Below are 17,357 nucleotides of genomic sequence, written 5' to 3'. Positions count from 1 at the left end.
ATCATTGGAGATTGAATCAAGTGAAAGCAATGAAGACACATCGAACTAGTATAAATACTAATGTGCAATTTTCTCTCTCCTTTTCTTTTAAATTTATGTATAGTTTACATGTTCATACATTTTAATAATTTTCTAGCATCGTATGATTTTAACACTCTATTGCCTTCTATAATTGTATATTGTTAGGTTTATCGTTTATAGTCTTTTAATGTTTAAGCGTAGGTTTGTGTTAGATCTTTTATGCTAACCATTTTTCCTGCTGACTATATATGTATAAACCTATAATATTAGATAAATATTCAATTAATAAAATTCCATTCAAAATATCTCGTTGTGAATTGAGTTCAATTAATTAGCACATTGTATGTTAGGGACTTCATAAATATGCTTTTCATTATATTGTCGAATTATTAACCAATTCGTGAATCGGTCCATAACACATATTTTCTAAAAACTTTCGCTCCCCCGCATTTAAAAACTCTAATTTTAAATTTTTTTGAAAAGAAATTTTATTAGGGGTACATCTATTCACCCACCTCTTGTAAACCATTATGCTCCCCATATTCAACCTTACATTTTGGTTTGCAAAATGCAGGTGCAACATACCAAATGATGATGAATAAAATCTTCGAGTAAGAGATTGATGATATATTGGAGGTATACATGGACAATATGATATTCATGTACGATGAGAAGTAACTTCATGAAAACCATCTTATTGTAATATTCAACCGTGTTCACAAGTGCAACATGAGGCTTAAACTAGAGAAATACACATTCAAGGTCAAGGTCGACAAGCTCATGAGATTCTACCTCATAGAAAGGGAAATTGAAGCTAACCTAGATACATATGATGCAATCATCAAGATGGAGATTCCGTCCATATAAGAGAGAATAATGAAACTGAATGATATGCTCACCACTCTCAATATGTTCATTTCAAGATTTGTCCATCACGTTGTTTCATTCTACAAACTACTGAGGAAGAAAATATAATTTGAGTGAACCTCAGAATGCAGTCAAACCTTCCTGCAGTTGAAGGTAGACCTTTATAAACCCAGTTCTGTCAAGGTCTATGACTAAGTAAACATAATTCATATGTTTTGCAGTCTCGGTGAAAATAGTAAGTGTCATCCTCGTTAAAGAGGTAGGTACCAACCAAAATTATGTACATATTATCTCGGAGACGCTGACAAATTTTGAAGTCCGCTACTAATTTTTTTTCCAGAATTTGACGGCCCAAATATTCACAAATACAAATTTTATTGCTGAATTGACGAAGTCTTTGGAATTGTTTTACATATCATTAACATAAGATAATCGTGTAAAATAGTTAAAACATGTTTTGTAGTTTGTTATAGAATGTTTATTTATAAAGTATTATTTAAAAAAAAATCAGGTCGGTCTCTCGGAGAAAACCGAGAAAAACAATTAAAAACAGAGAGAAAAACCTTGAAAACCCTAGAGGCCATTTTGTATATAAATGGCTAAAATTTCCCATTTCTTCAATCCCCCAACCCCTTTCCTCCTCGGCTTGTTCGCAATTCACAATGGTGCATTGTACATTTCAGCCTCTCACTCTTTCTAAACTTCCCAATTCATTCGCATTTCGCCATAAACCCTCTTTTACTCCCAATCGTCTACTCTCATCTCGTAAGTTCTCCAATCTTTTTCAATTAATATTCACTCTTAACCAGAAACTAGGGTTTTGTTATTTTTTCCTCCATTTCACTGTCGTTTTATATATTAATCTTGTTAATCATGTTTCGTGTTGTATCAAATGGGTTGTTGTGTTTATTGTCAAAATTTCCTTTTTTTTTAAATTGCTTAATATCGAAGGGAAAGTGCGTAGTTTTAATTTGTGTTATGTATTATTTCAGGCTCAGTTTTCCTTAGAAATTTAAGGGCAACGGCGTCTGAGGAAACATCAAGTGGTGCAGGTACATTTTTCAACGAGAAACGTGATGGTGTGATAACTTTAGAGGCTGATAAAAATAGCTACGATGGAACTGCGGAGAATGAAGAACCAAAGGAAGAGTCTCCTTCTGATGGAGAAAGCCTGCCGTTGGATTTGCTTGAAAAGCTTAATTTAAAGGTTGCTTTACCTTTCCCTTTAGTATTTGTTTGAGTATTGAATCTGTGTATTTGAATCTACGAGAAGTGACTATGATATTTGATTCATGTGTTTTTTCTGTCTACTGTTTTTGTTGTCATGTTGAGTTGTTAGTATGATATACTACAGTTTATTGACAGTATTCACAGAATGCTTGGTGATACCTGAGAAACTCTAAATTTTATTATTTTTTGATTTTCCACTGTTTTAGATTGGTTTCTATTTCCATGTTATGTTGCTATGATGAAACTCAGTTTATTGATGGCATTCATAGATTGCTTGATGATACTTCAGCATTTATGTTGAATCTGAGCGGTTACCTGAGCAACTCTTCTAAGTTAGTTATGTGATATTGTGGAAACTGACCGCTTTTCTTTCCATTTGGGGATAGATGGTTCAGTGTAGTTTTTGCTGGATAAGCATAATGTAAGGTATAGACCACTTTAATGAGGTTGCCTTTTTAGTATTTGTAATCTGTTTAACTATATGCACACTAGTGTAGTGAGTGTGGTGTGGGATTTGATGGATTGATGAGGATGTTTGCGTTTGTTTTTCTACTTTTATAATGGTTTATGTTTCCATGTTGTGTTGCTATGATGCAACTCATTTTATTGATGGCATTCATAGAGTGCTTTGTGATACTTCGGCATTCATGTTGAACCTGAGCGGTTACCTGAGCAAAATTTAAATTCTATTAATTTTCATATATTTTATGTTTCCACTGTTTTATATTGATTTGATTTCCATATTCTGTTGCTGTGATGAAAACTCAGTTTATTGATGGCATTCATAGAGTGCCTTATGATACTTTGGCATTCGTGTCGAACCTGAGTGGTTACCTCAGCAAACTAAATTTTATTAATGGTCATGCATTTCATGTTTCCACTGTTTTAGATTGGTTTGATTTCCATATTCTGTTGCTATGATGAAAACTCAGTTTATTGATGGCATTCATAGTGCTTTGTGATACTTCGACAATTGTGTCGAACCTGAGCGGTTACCTGAGCAAACTCTCAAATATATCAATTCTCATGTATTTTATGTTTTGACTGTTTTAGATTGGTTTGATTTCCATATTCTGTTGCTATGATGAAAACCCAGTTTATTGATGGCATTCATAGAATGCTTTACGATACTTCGGCATTCATGTCGAACCTGAGCGGTTATCTGAGCAAACTCTCAAATATATCAATTCTCATGTATTTTATGTTTCAACTGTTTTAGATTGGTTTGATTTCCATATTCTGTTGCTATGATGAAAACTCAGTTTATTGATGGCATTCATAGAGTGCTTTGTGATACATTGGCATTCGTGTCGAACCTGAGCGGTTACCTGAGCAAACTTTACATTCTATTAATTCTCATGTATTTTATGTTTCCACCCTTTTATATTGGTTTGATTTCAGTATTCTGTGGCTATGATGAAAGCTCAGTTTATTGATGGCATTCATAGAGTGCTTTGTGATACTTTGGCATTCGTGTCGAACCTGAGCGGTTACCTGAGCAAACTTTACATTCTATTAATTCTCATGTATTTCATGTTTCCACCCTTTTATATTGGTTTGATTTCAATATTCTGTTGCTATGATGAAAGCTCAGTTCATTGATGGCATTCATAGAGTGCTTTGTGATACTTCGGCATTTGTGTCGAACCTGAGCGGTTACCTGAGCAAACTCTCAAATATATCAATTCTCATGTATTTTATGTTTTGACTGTTTTAGATTGGTTTGATTTCCATATTCTGTTGCTATGATGAAAACTCAGTTTATTGATGGCATTCATAGAATGCTTTACGATACTTCGGCATTCATGTCGAACCTGAGCGGTTACCTGAGCAGACTCTAAATTTTATTAATTCTCATCTATTTGCTTGCTTGATTAAGATGTTTTCCTGAGCAGACTTTATATTTTATTAGTCATCTTGTATTTGCTTGATTGATTAGGACATTTTTCTGTATTTCCAGAGTTTTATGGTTGGGTTGATTTCCATATTCTGTTGCTATGATGAAAACTCAGTTTATTGATGACATTCATAGAATGCTTTATGATACTTCGGCATTCATGTCGAACCTGAGCGGTTACCTGAGCAAACTCTAAATTTTATTAATATCATGTGTTTGGTGGATTGATGAAGATGCTTGTAATTGTTTATGTTTCAACTGTTTCAGATTAGTCTGTATTCCCATTTTGTGTTGCTATGATGAAAACTCAGTTTATTGATGGCATTCATAGAGTGCTTGATGATACTTCGGCATTCTTGTCGAACCTGAGCGGTTACCTGAGCAATGCTACATCGTTTTAAGTTCTTGTTTTTCTGTCTGTTTTCATCACTCTTTAAATTTTTCAGTGAGAATTTTACTTGACTTGAACCAATTTTTTTGGCTATTATGCTTCTCGTGCTCTCTAGCCCTCAAGCTTTGAGCTGTTTTGGTTTAATGTTCTTAATATGTATTTCTTAATTTTCCTTTATCTTAAATGCAAATCTAATACACAATGAATTGAATTACACTGATGCACGAGTACTCCATTTATCTGGACTTAAATAATAGTCTGTCCTACATATTAGTGTCTAATTTTCTGTTATCGTTGCCGGCACTGTCTTAACACTATTTTTAATTTGCACAGATTGACTTAGATGACACTGCCTCTCTTGCTGTGTACGGTGGTGGTGCTATAGTGACTCTGTGGCTAACTTCAGCTGTCATTGGTGCTATTGATTCTATCCCATTGGTGCGTTTCTGTTGTTATCAGCTAAGATTTTTAATTCAAAAAACCAACTTTGTTAATACTAACCTTTTTTGGTTCATTCGTATGCCAGATTCCCAAACTTTTTGAAGTTGTAGGGCTTGGATATTCATTATGGTTTACTTACCGATATTTGCTTTTCAAGGTGAGTGACTAATTTTAGTAATATTTGCTGTTATGCGCAAGTTAGTTATATTTAAGATTATTAATTAGATGTTTTAAACTGCAGAGAAATAGAGATGAGCTGTCCTCTATAATAGAGGGACTCAAGGAACAGGTTCTTGGTTCAGAAGATTAATAGTTGTTATGAAAGGATGATTTTATATGTACACTGTATAGTTAGATTTTGTCTAGTTAACAGAATCTGTTGATCAGCTTCCTTCCCTGATAAGAATGACGTTTTGTTCCAAAATGAATTGTTACTGCTATTCCAGTGTTAATAAAAATGTTTCATTTGTCATTTTATAATTTGAATTAGGGTTATATATGTTTTCTTTGCCTGTGCCATTTGGATAAGTTATGATTCTTCGTATAATTTTCCTTGTTATTTCAGCATTGGATAAGACTTGTTAATTTATTTTGTGTTGGCTTTTTGACTGTCAAAGAAATCTCAAATATTTATAATTTTTATTAAAACAACTAGTCTGCCTCTGCCTCCTACGACATCTAATTTGTAGTTAAGGTGTTATATGATATTACAAGAATTTTAATTATTTATTGTTTTTTTCTAATTTACATTTATTTGTTTAATCTCATTTTTTAATTATTCTGCTAACCCTAATATATAACTACAATTTATAAGAATATTTAAATAAAAGAAATTAGAAATATGATACTCTTATAAGATTGATAAAGTGTTTTCTTTTTATTATGGATGAAAGTATAAACTGTAGTACTTATTTTTAGTAGTTAACATGAAAAAAGTAGTGTCAAAGTATAATAGATTTTGTTTGAAAATTTTAATTCATACCCTACCATTATTTCTTTAAAAAAATACCAACTTTGTAATATTTTTATCTAATTTACTATTTTACATTTTAAACATTTTTTCTTATATTTTGTGTTTCAGAAACTTTGTGAAAAAAGTTTTGATAGTTAATTTTTTAATATGTATTTTATATATTGGAAGATTTTGCAAAAGAGTGTATTTAGTTTATACATTATTTTTTTATTGTGTATCAAAAGAGTTTTGATAGTTAATTTTTAAATATTTTTAATTTTCATTATGTATATAAGAAGACTTTGTAAAACAGTTATAGTAATAATTTTTTAACATGAATTTTTTTTATTTAAATAATCTATTTTTTCAAATTTTTCCCCAAAATAATCCATTTGGATTGACGTCTATTCTTTAAGTTAAAGAGGTGACGCTAATTGAATTGACGTTAAATGATTGACGTATGCTCTTTAAGTTAAAATGACGACGTCAATTGGATTGACTTATGCACCTAGTGTTGTCAATCCAATTGACGTCTGTGTGTATAATTTTAAAGGAGGTGCCAATTGATCTGACATCTGTGTGTTGTGAATTGCGTTTATATACGATAATCAAAAAGACTAATGTTGTTGATTGGGATGATCTAATCGATCTCCGGTACCACATCCTCTAACTACCCGAACGTGTGATCCTAACCCACGTTGATGATTCACCCCAGATGTTTGAGTATTTTAGGTCCCAGAAACATCACCACCACATGCAGGAGATTGCCTAAGATATTCAGACAAATCCGCGTAGTCCTGTGTATGCAGTGAAACGCTACCACCATAGCTAAGTTCGTGATCCATGTCAGAGTAGTTGGGTTGTGTTTCAGTTATTGGAGGGCGACCAGGACGACTGAAGGGCGACATTGGTGTGAATGATGCGTCGAGGAAAGGTTAAAATGATTGTTGTGGTGTTTGGTAGCCATATGGTTGCTGCATGTTTTATTTTTGTGATGTTTGAGCTTCTTGACTATAGTAGGAGGAGAGACGGTTGGTGTTAAATGATCGCTGAGTGTTTTGACTAAGGCGATTATGGTAGGGTGATGTGTTGGGTGCATAACGATGTTAGGTGTCTTAATGATGATCTACTTGTTGGTGGTGGTACGAGGTATTGCTCTTAGTATTATGGTTGGGTGTTTGGAATGTTAGGGTCGTAGGTTTGTGTGTTTGTGGACCGAAAATTTTGATGGATTGGGGGTTGTGAGTAACCGGTCTAACAATGTTGTTAGGGGTTAGATGTTGAACCTTCTTGTGTTTAAGTTATCTGACGTGGATCGTATAGGTACATATCCTCGGCGAGGAACTCAAATCCAACTGATCTGTACCAAGCCATATAATTACGAGTTGGTTTTTCTTCGGTTGACATCACAGTCTCAGTTAAGACATGGTCTTGTCGGTGCTTCCATTTTCGATACTCAGATCTAGTGAAGCTTTGTCAAGGGTTAAAGTTCTATTGGTCGTTAAATTTTCGTAGATGCCATTCTTCGGTAATTAATTTTTTAAAATATTTTTTAACTTTTAATAAATAATTTATATGAAGATATTTTGATAAAAAAATATATAATGTAGGAGTAGGAGAATAAATGATGGAGTATGAGATGAATTTTTTCATTTGTTTCTAAAAACGTTGGAACTTGGACCCATATGAATCTGTTTTCAATCTCAAGTTCAAATGGGGTTGAGGGTCAAATTATTTTGAAATTAATTAATGGTATTGCTTAAAGCACCCTAAGGATTACTACTACACCTTTGTAAAAAATAAAAAATAAGTATTTTTAGAATTCGGAAATAGATCTCTGGACGTATCTCAAACACATTCTTTTTGAGTTAGATTCTAAGGCAATGCAAACAAATTACAAAAATACATCTTCGTGTAACTTACTAAGATGCATTTTCAGATGTTGTTTTAATAAAACATGCGTCAGATCTTTCTCCTTCCCCAGTTTTTAAAATACTCTCTCAAACTCTCAACTTCTCAAATCTAAAAACTCTCTCAACTCACATTCTTTCAAAATCATTCAACTCACTTCAAAGTTTCTTCCATCAACATCAAACAATCAAAGAGCTCATTCAACATCAAACTAAACTCACATTTGATAAATTTTTAATTTTTCTAAACTTTTTTGATTTCTATATACGTTTGTAGAAATTGAGCACTAGGTTATGTTATATGTAGTTTATATATGTTAATTAAATGAGATATGTGTTTATAGATAGTTTAAATGATCAATGCAATATTTTGGATGTTGCATGGATTGCATTTCTACCATTAACGCTGTTATGAGTTGCAGAATCATACGGAGATGCATCTCCGAATTTGTCTACGTTTTAATTTTCATAATTCGGAGAAGCATCTCTGAAATTGATCAGTCTGCATTTTTTGGCTTGACCTCGTTGTGTTTCATATGTATAATGCTTGTGTGGTTTACTTATAAGAATTATGGATGATAATCAAGATAGATTGAGGCACGACAAAGTTGCACAACAAACACCGGTTCAGAGGGAAAAAACTCGATCATCACAAGCACCTAACGCTTTTATCCCGGTTGATGCAAAGGCGTCAACTTTCGGGGCTTACACATCCTCAACTTCGTCTTCCCGTAGGAGACAAGTGTCACCTACTCAGGCCTCTGAGGCACCACTGGCACTTGAGTCTCCGTAGGAGGCACCCGAGTCCCCACAGACCCGGGGCACATCAGACACCCAAGGACTTTGGAGGAGGCCCGTTAGATTTATCGTTGCCGCCTCTTTACCCGGACCATACTGCTAGACATATTAATGACGGAGAGGTAAAATATAATTGTATTCATTTTTTGAAATATCATATTTGTTACAATATTCAAAGTTTTCAACGATGATTTACTTTTCTGCAGGATCGTGATGCTTTAAAATTCATCAACCATGATCGAAAGATTACGGGTATGCCACAACCTAATGAGCAGTGGTTTCTGGATGTGAGGCAACTATTTGGACTGAGAGACTTGTGCATGATCGACTATGTTAATTTTAACCATGGTATGCTATACACGTTTGTAGAGTGATGACACTCAGAGATATCATCATTTAATCTTCCACATGGGGAGATATCTATCATATTAGACAATATCTCGTGCCTTCTGCATCTTTAGATCAGGGGGAAATGATGGTAGACTATCTGGGAGATGATCCAGAGGATGCATGAAGGAGTTAGAAGCCACCCGAGGTGCTCATGCTATGTTTCGATTCCTGGAGAGGTTATGTACACAACAACTACATGATGTAGAGTAGGCTGTTGGTGATGACGAGCAGGTTTCTAAGCATAGAGCATACGCTCTGAGAGAACACCTGTTGTATTTGGTTGGTACTTGTGTACAAGAGTTCCACTTACATGGATGTGGTCTACCTGCGATACTTCGATGACTTGGAGTGCATCCATGAGTAGAATTGGGGGGGTGCTTGTTTGGTCTACCTGTACTCCAAGTTAGCTGAAGGTTGTATGTGAAAGACCAAACATATGATAGGAAACATCACACTGTTGACATTAATATATCTTTTAGTATTTATGTGTCATTTTCATAACACATTTTCTACGCCATTACTAATGATTCATATGTAGCATTTTTAGGCGACATAGCCATACATGGTGTATCTTAACCGCTTGGTAGCAGAGAATATACCCTTCCATACTTATGTCACTCACCATGAGACGCGTCCCTTTGACAACATAGCCTTCTACTCAAAATGGTTGGCTTGTGGTTCACGTCTGACATATCCATATTTTCCTGAGCGCGTCATGCGACAGTTCAATTATATATAATTTATTCCGAGAGGACCTTTTTGAGTGCGCTCCTCTTACAATGACATGTAGAGATATGGATACCATGATGATTATCTTAATCATTTAGTACCAGATGAGGCACAAAGTACCATAACTCCTAGCGACTGAAGTGCTATACACGACTACATCCAGTGGTATTTCAGAGTGTCATATCCTTATATGACAATGGATGCTTCAGGAGATCCATCTAGGACAACTCATCATGAGATACTAAAGGAGGAACAAGATAAGGTAGATCATGATGTTGAAGTGTTGCCTAGATATCATCGTATCACGGATCTTAGGCATGAGGGTATAGACAAAGGAATCTTTTTGGATGGCTATGAGGTGAGGGACATTCTAGATGCCATGATGAGGGAGGCACCAGAGCCACTGCAATACAGGAGGCAACGTAGAAACAGGAGGGCCCGAGTCCTTCATACGCAATAGTAAATAATATTTGTATTATGAACACTATTTTCAGTTCTATTTCATTTTGACTTCATTATGTACTCCGAATTTATTAATTTATACAAGTCATTTTCAAATTATTCTGAAAGTATGTGGTTTAATTTATACAAAATTGAAAATGATATTATAGCTATAATATATCGTCAAATTCATCATAACATCTCTAAATCAAAGTAAAAAATTATTGTCTGGTGTAGTTCTGAAGATGCATCTTCAGATCTTGTCTGATGTAAATAAGAAGATGCATATTCAGAACAACTTATATCATAAAAGTAAGTTTCACTGAGGAATGCATGGGTGTACATGGATTTGTTTTGGAGATGAATCTCCAGAATAAAGTTTGAATAAATTATGGGGTGAGACTCAGTTGGGGTGTGTTTCAGCGAGGCGCATGGTGCGTTGCATCTCTGAAATTAAAGGAGCATTTTCTGATTTTCATAGGGTGCTTTTCCATCACTTAGAGTAGGATTACAAATCCCATTAATTAAAGTTTATATTATGGGCACAACTTGGACCTATAATATTTTACTCAAATTTATTCTGTATATCCCATGGGGTGTTACTTCATCATGGTGAAAAGTCACAACTACCCCTAGATTCTGTAGATGCATCTACGGATGCACCTAAATTACACACACCCAACGCTTTTGTGAGTGAGCCATCCCATGTTGCCCAAAAATGTTTTCAGAGATACATCTCCACAATCGTATTAGGATTTATCTAGATGTGCATCCCCGTAACAACCTTTATTTCAAAACTCAAATAAGTTTACAAATATGCGTACCCGTCCGGAATAAACTCTGTTAGCTCAAACCACAAACTAGTAACAAATGGATGCAGAAAGTTGAAGAAAAACATAAATTAATATCAAAGTACCTCATATAACATAGATAACTGTAACATAAATAACTGTAACATAAATACGTAACATAAATTTAACATTGTATTTCAGCAGGACGTTGGAACATCTTCAGAATATCTTCAATCAATCTCATAATCTTTGCATCCAGCTCAATTGAAATCATACCTTTTGTTTTGTAACAGTGAAATCGAGGGTGAACGGTACTTGAGCTTTAAAACTCTTCGATTGTCTGAGTATTGTAGGAAATTCTCCAATATGATTTCAGATCTACAAGAGAGATGTACTCTTTGACCTTAAATTCAAATGAGGGCTTCACGTTGTTGAAGTAGACAAATGTGACATGCCAATATATGTTCATTCTGGTGTGGTGTGTTTTTATGAACAACATGAGATGAGAGACCGCATATTTATACAAGTTTTAGATCATTACAAATCTTAGAAACCCTATCTTGTCTTAAAGGATATTCCAAATATGCGTATCCATAATCACCCTATTTGTTTTAACTAAGAGTTTCTATAAAGATGTATCTCCGAAATACCCCTAGTTTAAAACTTTTGCAATGAAAATGGGGATAATTCGGAAGTGCATCTCTAAAAATGCCCAAAGTGTTATACAAAACCATTGCTTTATGTAGGATAAACTTAATAATAGGTTGAAACAAAAAGTTTTCTTAAAATTGAACCAAATTGTTATATAATTAATGTTGAATATACATTACATATTGTATTGGTCAAAAAATACATGTGTGCGTGTTGCCCTTGCAAAGGGCATGGACACTTAGATGCCTTAGTAGGTATATTATGATGTATGGTGGTTAGGACTTTCCCACGGTGACAAGAAGTCCTGTATGGCAGTATTTGACGGTTATTTAGAGGTCTTGCTCACATGTGGTTAGATTCCCTATATTTAGTCATGTGCTTAGGTATAAGTTTATGCGAGGTGTGATCTGTATGGCTTAAGATATGTCTCCTTCTACCATGGGGGGAGGGGGGGTATTTATAGATGCCTATTGGGCCTAAGATTTTCTTGGAAAGGGTCACCGTCCACCCAATCAATGCTAGACTGCTGAATCACTATTTCTAAGGGGGTCGTATGTTAGTTAATAACCCTGACTTTTCTCTGCCAAGAAACGTCTCATCCCACGTTTCCCACGATTGAGGTATAGGAAAGCTTTATGGGCGAGGCAATACCTTCCATGGGGCGGCATGTTACCATCGCCTCTCCTGGGGCGACCTACAGTCATCGCCCTAGGTGGGTCCTTTTACAAATATAACACTACATAGTTCTTCAAGCACGAGACCCTTGATAGAGGACAAATTGTTTTTGGATTGCGGCCTAGGGGAGTATACCGATGACCTACATTTCTTGAGGACGTACTCCCTTAGGTGAGGTAATGTATCCTGACTAATGATACCATAAGTCCCTTGGGAGAGGCGATGGACCTTTCGGGAGAGACTTCTATCAAGCTCTCAAACAAGACTTATGATTATGTCTCTTAGGACAAACTTTGATCACGCCTCTAAGGCGTGATTTATCAACTATGACTCCTTTGCCTAGTATTGCCCGAATACTTGGTTGGTGACCAGTTGGAGGCCATTTTTAGCCTTAACCCTGGAGGCTGCCATCTCTAAGGTGATGACCATACCAACAATAAGAGCCTCGTACTCCGCCTGATTGTTGATGGAGGTAAAGTCAAACTTCATCGCATACTCGATGAGTATGTCGCCAAGTCCTTTTAAGACTATCCTAACGCCGCTTCCTTTCACGTTGGAGGCTCCATCTACAAATAACACCCACTCTAGAGGCATCTCCTCGTCTACTTGCGAGCTAAATTCTGCCACGAAATCTACCATAACTTATCATTTGATGCTTCCCCTTGGGACATACTGGATGTTGTATTTTGAGAGTTCCACTTCCCAAGATGCAATCCTTCTTGCTAGATCGAGTTTCTCCAAAACTTATTGAACAAGATAGTTGGTTTTCATAAGAATCTTGTAACTATGAAAAGCGGTCTCAGTTTCCTCGTCGAGACGAAGACAAATAACACTAGCTTTTCAATATTATGATAGTGTGCTTCAGCACCTCTGAAAACCTTGCTTATGAAATACATATGCCTCTCTGTCATATCTATCTCCTGGACAAGGATTGAGCTCATCGCCTGATCTGTGATCGAGAAATAGAGGAGTAGTCGTGACTCCTCCTCTGGCGAGTGAGGACGAGGTGGGGTGGGGGTGGGGGTGGGGTTATGTAAGGAAGTCATTTACCTTGGTGAAATCCTCATCGCACTCAGAGGGCCATTCAAATATCTCTTTATTCTTAAAGGTGACAAAGAAAAGGAAGACCTTGTCGCCTGCATAAAAGAGGATGCGAGACATGGTGGGAAGGCGATAAGTAAGTCGATGTACTTCCTTTATATTAGCGGGGCTCCTCATGGCGATGACTATTTGCCATTTATCCGGGTTGGCTTTGATGCCAATCCTCGTCAGCATGAAACCTAGGAATTTCCCAGCTTCAACACCAAAAGAGTACTTGGTGGGGTTTAGGTGCATATCGTACTTCCTGAATGACAGTGGGACATCCTCCAAATCTTTTGCATGGCTGCGCCCTTTGATAGTCTTAACTATCAGTTATACGTAGACCTTTAGGTTTCTCCCTATCTGGTGGGCTAAACAAATTGTTTATGAGTAACTAGTAGGTGGCACCAACATTCTTGTGGCTGAAGGGAATGACATTGTAGCAGTAGTTGCCATTATTTGACATAAAGGTTGTTTTGGGAGCATTCAGAGGTCCATCCAAATATGGTTATACCTTAAATATGCATCCATGAAGCTCAACATGCAATAACCAGATGACCCATTAATAAGGCGATCGATGTCTGGTAGCGGGTACAGGTTTTTAGGACATGAGGTGTTCATAGCAGTGAAGTCTACACACATGCGTCGTCTGGTGTTAACATTCTATACAAGAACCAAGTTGGCTAGCCAGGTGGGGTATTTCGCTTCTATGATGAACCCATCATCGAATAGTTTCTCCACCTCTTCATCAATGGCGACCTTGTTCTCCTCGCCAATTTTTTGATTCCTTTGCACCACTGGTATGATAGAAAGGTGGATGGCGAGGCAGTGGCTCACCAATTTGGTGCCTATCCCAAGCATGTCGGAGGGAGCCCAAGCGAACAATTCAGTGCTCTTAATGAGTTGTCTGACTAGATCCCGTTACTCTTCCTTAGAAAGTGAAGTGCTTATCTTCGTGACTTGATGAGCAAAAGAACATATATGGACCTCCTTCAAGTCCTCTGTGGCCGTGGGCCTTTTCGCTTCTACGCCTAATCTGGGATCCTAACACTCGAAATCATCATTATTTTCAACTTTAGAAAGGGGAGCATCAACAAGGGCGAGCCCCCCCCCTCTTTGTCGCCAGGATATTTTGGTAGCACTCTTTAGCGATCTGTTGGTCTCCTTCGACTTTATAAATGCATATTTTAGGACTAGGTACAAGGTGGAATTGACTGCCTCCAGTGTGTTGATGAAAGGTCGCCCAAGAATAATGTTGTACGATGATAAGGCATCCATAATAAGGTACCTGACATCAATTGCCTTGGCGTCTACGCCCTCTCCACATGGCTTCTTTGACCAACTCATACATCATCTCATGATCTTTGAATCACATCTTTATGCAATTTGGGCCTAAGTTGACCAAAGTCAACTTTTGGTCCAGTTGATAATTTAACTGTATTCTCAAGCATCATGTTAGAATCATTAATTTCATGCATGAAGTTCATCATGAATAAAGTCAAAGAAATTTAACTATTTCTTTCATCTAAAAAACTCAAAAATAATCTTTTCATGAATTATCATTCATCAAACAAATGCAACTTTTATCCATTTCATGTGTATATTAACAAAAGTCAATCAAAAGTCGACATAAAAATAATATATGCATTAAAGGACAGGTGCTCCTAAGTGTTCATGCAAGTTTAGGAAATCCATTCATTTCATGCGTTTTTGCATATTTTCATTGTCTAAGAGTCAAAGTCAAATAAAAGTCAACCAAGTTGAAACTTAGCATACAAGAAAGAAACACCCAATTTTCATTCATACAATCCAATCTTCATTTAAACATTATCATTCATCATTACATAATCATAACCTTGCATCATGGACCAAAAATAATCGAACCTCAATTTGGAAAACATGAGGCAAAATGTGAATTTTATATTACATGCATTCATATATGGTAATTCAAAACAAAGTGCAATTTTATACAAGAATTTGAATTTCATAACCATGGGCATACATGCCATTATCTTCATCCAAAACTTGAACAAAAACAAATTGAAATGAATGGAACAAAACTGAATTGGCAAAGGATCAATGTGTTTTCATTCATTCATATATGTCATTACATTTTACATCACATGGCATCATTTGCACTTGGATTTATAACAAGTTTGTCACATGGTTTGCAACCTCCATCCCACAATTTCAACAAGTTGCAACTCACACACTTCACCCTCACATTCCTCTCACTTGATTCACACGGATTCACCAACCAACTCACCAAAATATCTTGAACTCACACTCACCAATATAGACCTAATTCACTCACTATAAAGCCTATGCATCAATACACTACTCAGCAGCCACAATTACACACAAAAATTTAGAGCTACACACACACACTTTGAGAGCAACAATCACGATCCAATTCACAACTTCATCCTCACTAAAGTTCTTGCTAGAAACTCTGCAATTTTAAGAAGTTGTTCTTACTTATGAACAACTTCTAAAGCCTGCATTGAGTGCGATATTGTTAGCCTTCCCTCATTAAACTAGTTTCCAAAACAGAGCAAAGAATTTAGAGGTGTTTGGGGAATCAAGTGAGTGAGATTTAAGGTGGAAGGAGATTAAGAGAAGAAATAGAAGAAGGATACAAGGAGAAAGAGCAAGAAAAAAAAGTTACATGAGAAATTTGGACTTTGTCGGTTTCTAGAAATTCTCGCCGGAAAGTGCATACTCGCCGTGAACTTCAACTGGGATCTGGAAATCTCCAGTTTCTAATTAGGTATTTTCTTCACTTTTCTCTAATCTCTTGATACGATCTTGTTGCTTTTCTTGTGCTGAGTGTTTCCCCCATGCTAACATGTTCCAATTGCTCACCATCGATATTTAATTTTAGAATTAGGGTTCTTGTTCTTCATGTTCTCCGTCTTAGTGAAGAACTTTGGGATTCCTGATTGTTTTCTATGATACGTCCATCTAGACAACTTCATGATACTCGCCTGACCTTGTTTATGCATATATTTTTAGTTGATCACTTGAGTTAAGGCTAGACCGACCTCGTTTTAATCCAAACTTCTAAGACTTAAAATCTTCATTTTCATGACTGTTCAATGCCCGATATTTGATTCTAAGTGTTCGATAATGTTTGTACCTGATGTTTGAATCTTGTTATACCATTCCTACGCGTTGTTTTGAGCTTTCCTTATCTGAAAATGAAGCTTAAAAAAAGTGAAGAGGAGATTGAGAGAAGAGGGAAGAGATTCCTATATCGAATCTCAACCCTCAATCTCATCGGTGTGTTTTATTATGCTTTTATTTTTTAATTTTTTATTTTTTTTAATTCTTAATTTCCACATGTTAATTAGCTAGTGGCCGGTCTTGGATAAATGTGGAAGGGATCTTGTACAGGACCCCCCGAGTGTCTCTGTTATCATTTTTATCTCGGCCATTAGATCTGCTTTGACTATATAGTATGTAGATCCTAGGGTTGTTAGGCGCTTTGATCATGATGTTATCAGGGCTATCTGATCAAAATCAGATGGCCACGTGTGCATGATTCAACCATTCAGTCCCTTTGACCTGGGATTTATGGGCTTCCACTTTTGGGCCCTTGATATTTACTTAATCACACCCTCCTTTTCAGTCTCACACCCCCTGCTGATGTGAGATTAGAGGGTTGAGCCTCTCTCAGACCCAAGCGCCCCATTTGGGGTTGCCACCCTTTTTCTGGCATGCACCCCCTTTGCTTTTCTTCGAATTTATTATTTTCTTTCATATTGGGTGTTAAGCCCATTTAATATTTTTCTACTCTTTGACACCATTACATTGATAGTGCACCTTTCCCTTTTATCTTGTACTTTTATTTTTATTGGTTATTAGTCTAATCAATAATTGTTAATTCAAAAACATAAAAGGCCAAATAATTTCAATCTTTTTTCAAACAAAATAAAAAACACTTGATCAACATCAAGTCATTTTTAAAACAAAAAAAATTCAACATCAAATCATTCCAAACCAAATAAAAAGAAACACTTATCAACATCAAGTTTCTTTTTTTCAAACTTAATAAAAAATCATTTCAAATCTTATTTCACAAACAAATCAG

At 35.9% G+C, this 17,357-nt stretch overlaps 1 protein-coding gene, 1 long non-coding RNA gene and 11 other non-coding genes across 13 annotated transcripts; 12 read left to right on the top strand and 1 right to left on the bottom strand.

Moving 5' to 3' along the window:
• The first annotated feature begins 1,398 nt into the window (after nt 1-1,398).
• LOC127119232 (protein CURVATURE THYLAKOID 1D, chloroplastic) lies at nt 1,399-5,319 on the top strand. Its single transcript, XM_051049430.1, has 5 exons — nt 1,399-1,653; nt 1,881-2,095; nt 4,740-4,844; nt 4,933-5,004; nt 5,089-5,319. Exons 1-5 carry the CDS (start codon nt 1,551-1,553, stop codon nt 5,155-5,157), a joined length of 564 nt encoding a protein of 187 aa, XP_050905387.1. The 5' UTR covers nt 1,399-1,550; the 3' UTR covers nt 5,158-5,319.
• On the top strand, nt 2,349-2,441 carry LOC127124769 (small nucleolar RNA snoR128). The gene has a single exon (XR_007804240.1). It is a non-coding gene; the product is annotated as a small nucleolar RNA snoR128 (small nucleolar RNA).
• LOC127124770 (small nucleolar RNA snoR128) lies at nt 2,702-2,794 on the top strand. Its single transcript, XR_007804241.1, has one exon. It is a non-coding gene; the product is annotated as a small nucleolar RNA snoR128 (small nucleolar RNA).
• Nucleotides 2,867-2,960, top strand: LOC127124773 (small nucleolar RNA snoR128). The gene has a single exon (XR_007804245.1). It is a non-coding gene; the product is annotated as a small nucleolar RNA snoR128 (small nucleolar RNA).
• LOC127124762 (small nucleolar RNA snoR128) lies at nt 3,031-3,122 on the top strand. The gene has a single exon (XR_007804232.1). It is a non-coding gene; the product is annotated as a small nucleolar RNA snoR128 (small nucleolar RNA).
• LOC127124766 (small nucleolar RNA snoR128) lies at nt 3,195-3,288 on the top strand. Its single transcript, XR_007804236.1, has one exon. It is a non-coding gene; the product is annotated as a small nucleolar RNA snoR128 (small nucleolar RNA).
• Nucleotides 3,361-3,454, top strand: LOC127124767 (small nucleolar RNA snoR128). The gene has a single exon (XR_007804238.1). It is a non-coding gene; the product is annotated as a small nucleolar RNA snoR128 (small nucleolar RNA).
• Nucleotides 3,527-3,620, top strand: LOC127124772 (small nucleolar RNA snoR128). The gene has a single exon (XR_007804244.1). It is a non-coding gene; the product is annotated as a small nucleolar RNA snoR128 (small nucleolar RNA).
• On the top strand, nt 3,693-3,786 carry LOC127124768 (small nucleolar RNA snoR128). Its single transcript, XR_007804239.1, has one exon. It is a non-coding gene; the product is annotated as a small nucleolar RNA snoR128 (small nucleolar RNA).
• On the top strand, nt 3,859-3,952 carry LOC127124771 (small nucleolar RNA snoR128). Its single transcript, XR_007804242.1, has one exon. It is a non-coding gene; the product is annotated as a small nucleolar RNA snoR128 (small nucleolar RNA).
• LOC127124764 (small nucleolar RNA snoR128) lies at nt 4,111-4,204 on the top strand. The gene has a single exon (XR_007804234.1). It is a non-coding gene; the product is annotated as a small nucleolar RNA snoR128 (small nucleolar RNA).
• LOC127124765 (small nucleolar RNA snoR128) lies at nt 4,307-4,400 on the top strand. The gene has a single exon (XR_007804235.1). It is a non-coding gene; the product is annotated as a small nucleolar RNA snoR128 (small nucleolar RNA).
• A 10,010-nt stretch (nt 5,320-15,329) lies between the features above and the next one.
• LOC127119231 (uncharacterized) lies at nt 15,330-16,987 on the bottom strand. Its single transcript, XR_007802725.1, has 2 exons — nt 15,933-16,987; nt 15,330-15,762 (listed from the first exon to the last, which is right to left on the bottom strand). It is a non-coding gene; the product is annotated as an uncharacterized LOC127119231 (long non-coding RNA).
• Nucleotides 16,988-17,357: the final 370 nt, after the last annotated feature.

This window comes from Lathyrus oleraceus, chromosome 2 (genome assembly GCF_024323335.1).
Source record: "Lathyrus oleraceus cultivar Zhongwan6 chromosome 2, CAAS_Psat_ZW6_1.0, whole genome shotgun sequence".
Lineage (NCBI taxonomy): Eukaryota > Viridiplantae > Streptophyta > Magnoliopsida > Fabales > Fabaceae > Lathyrus > Lathyrus oleraceus.
The sequence above is the reverse complement of the archived record's forward strand: the minus strand, read 5'-3'. Positions and strand labels throughout refer to the sequence as shown.

What these genes read in the sequence shown, in the direction of transcription:
- LOC127119232 (XM_051049430.1), top strand. Translation starts at nt 1,551, where the DNA reads ATGGTGCATTGTACATTTCAGCCTCTCACTCTTTCTAAACTTCCCAAT. An exon ending in CAATCGTCTACTCTCATCTC is followed by an intron (nt 1,654 to 1,880) that starts GTAAGTTCTCCA and finishes GTATTATTTCAG; the next exon opens with GCTCAGTTTTCCTTAGAAAT. An exon ending in TTGAAAAGCTTAATTTAAAG is followed by an intron (nt 2,096 to 4,739) that starts GTTGCTTTACCT and finishes TAATTTGCACAG; the next exon opens with ATTGACTTAGATGACACTGC.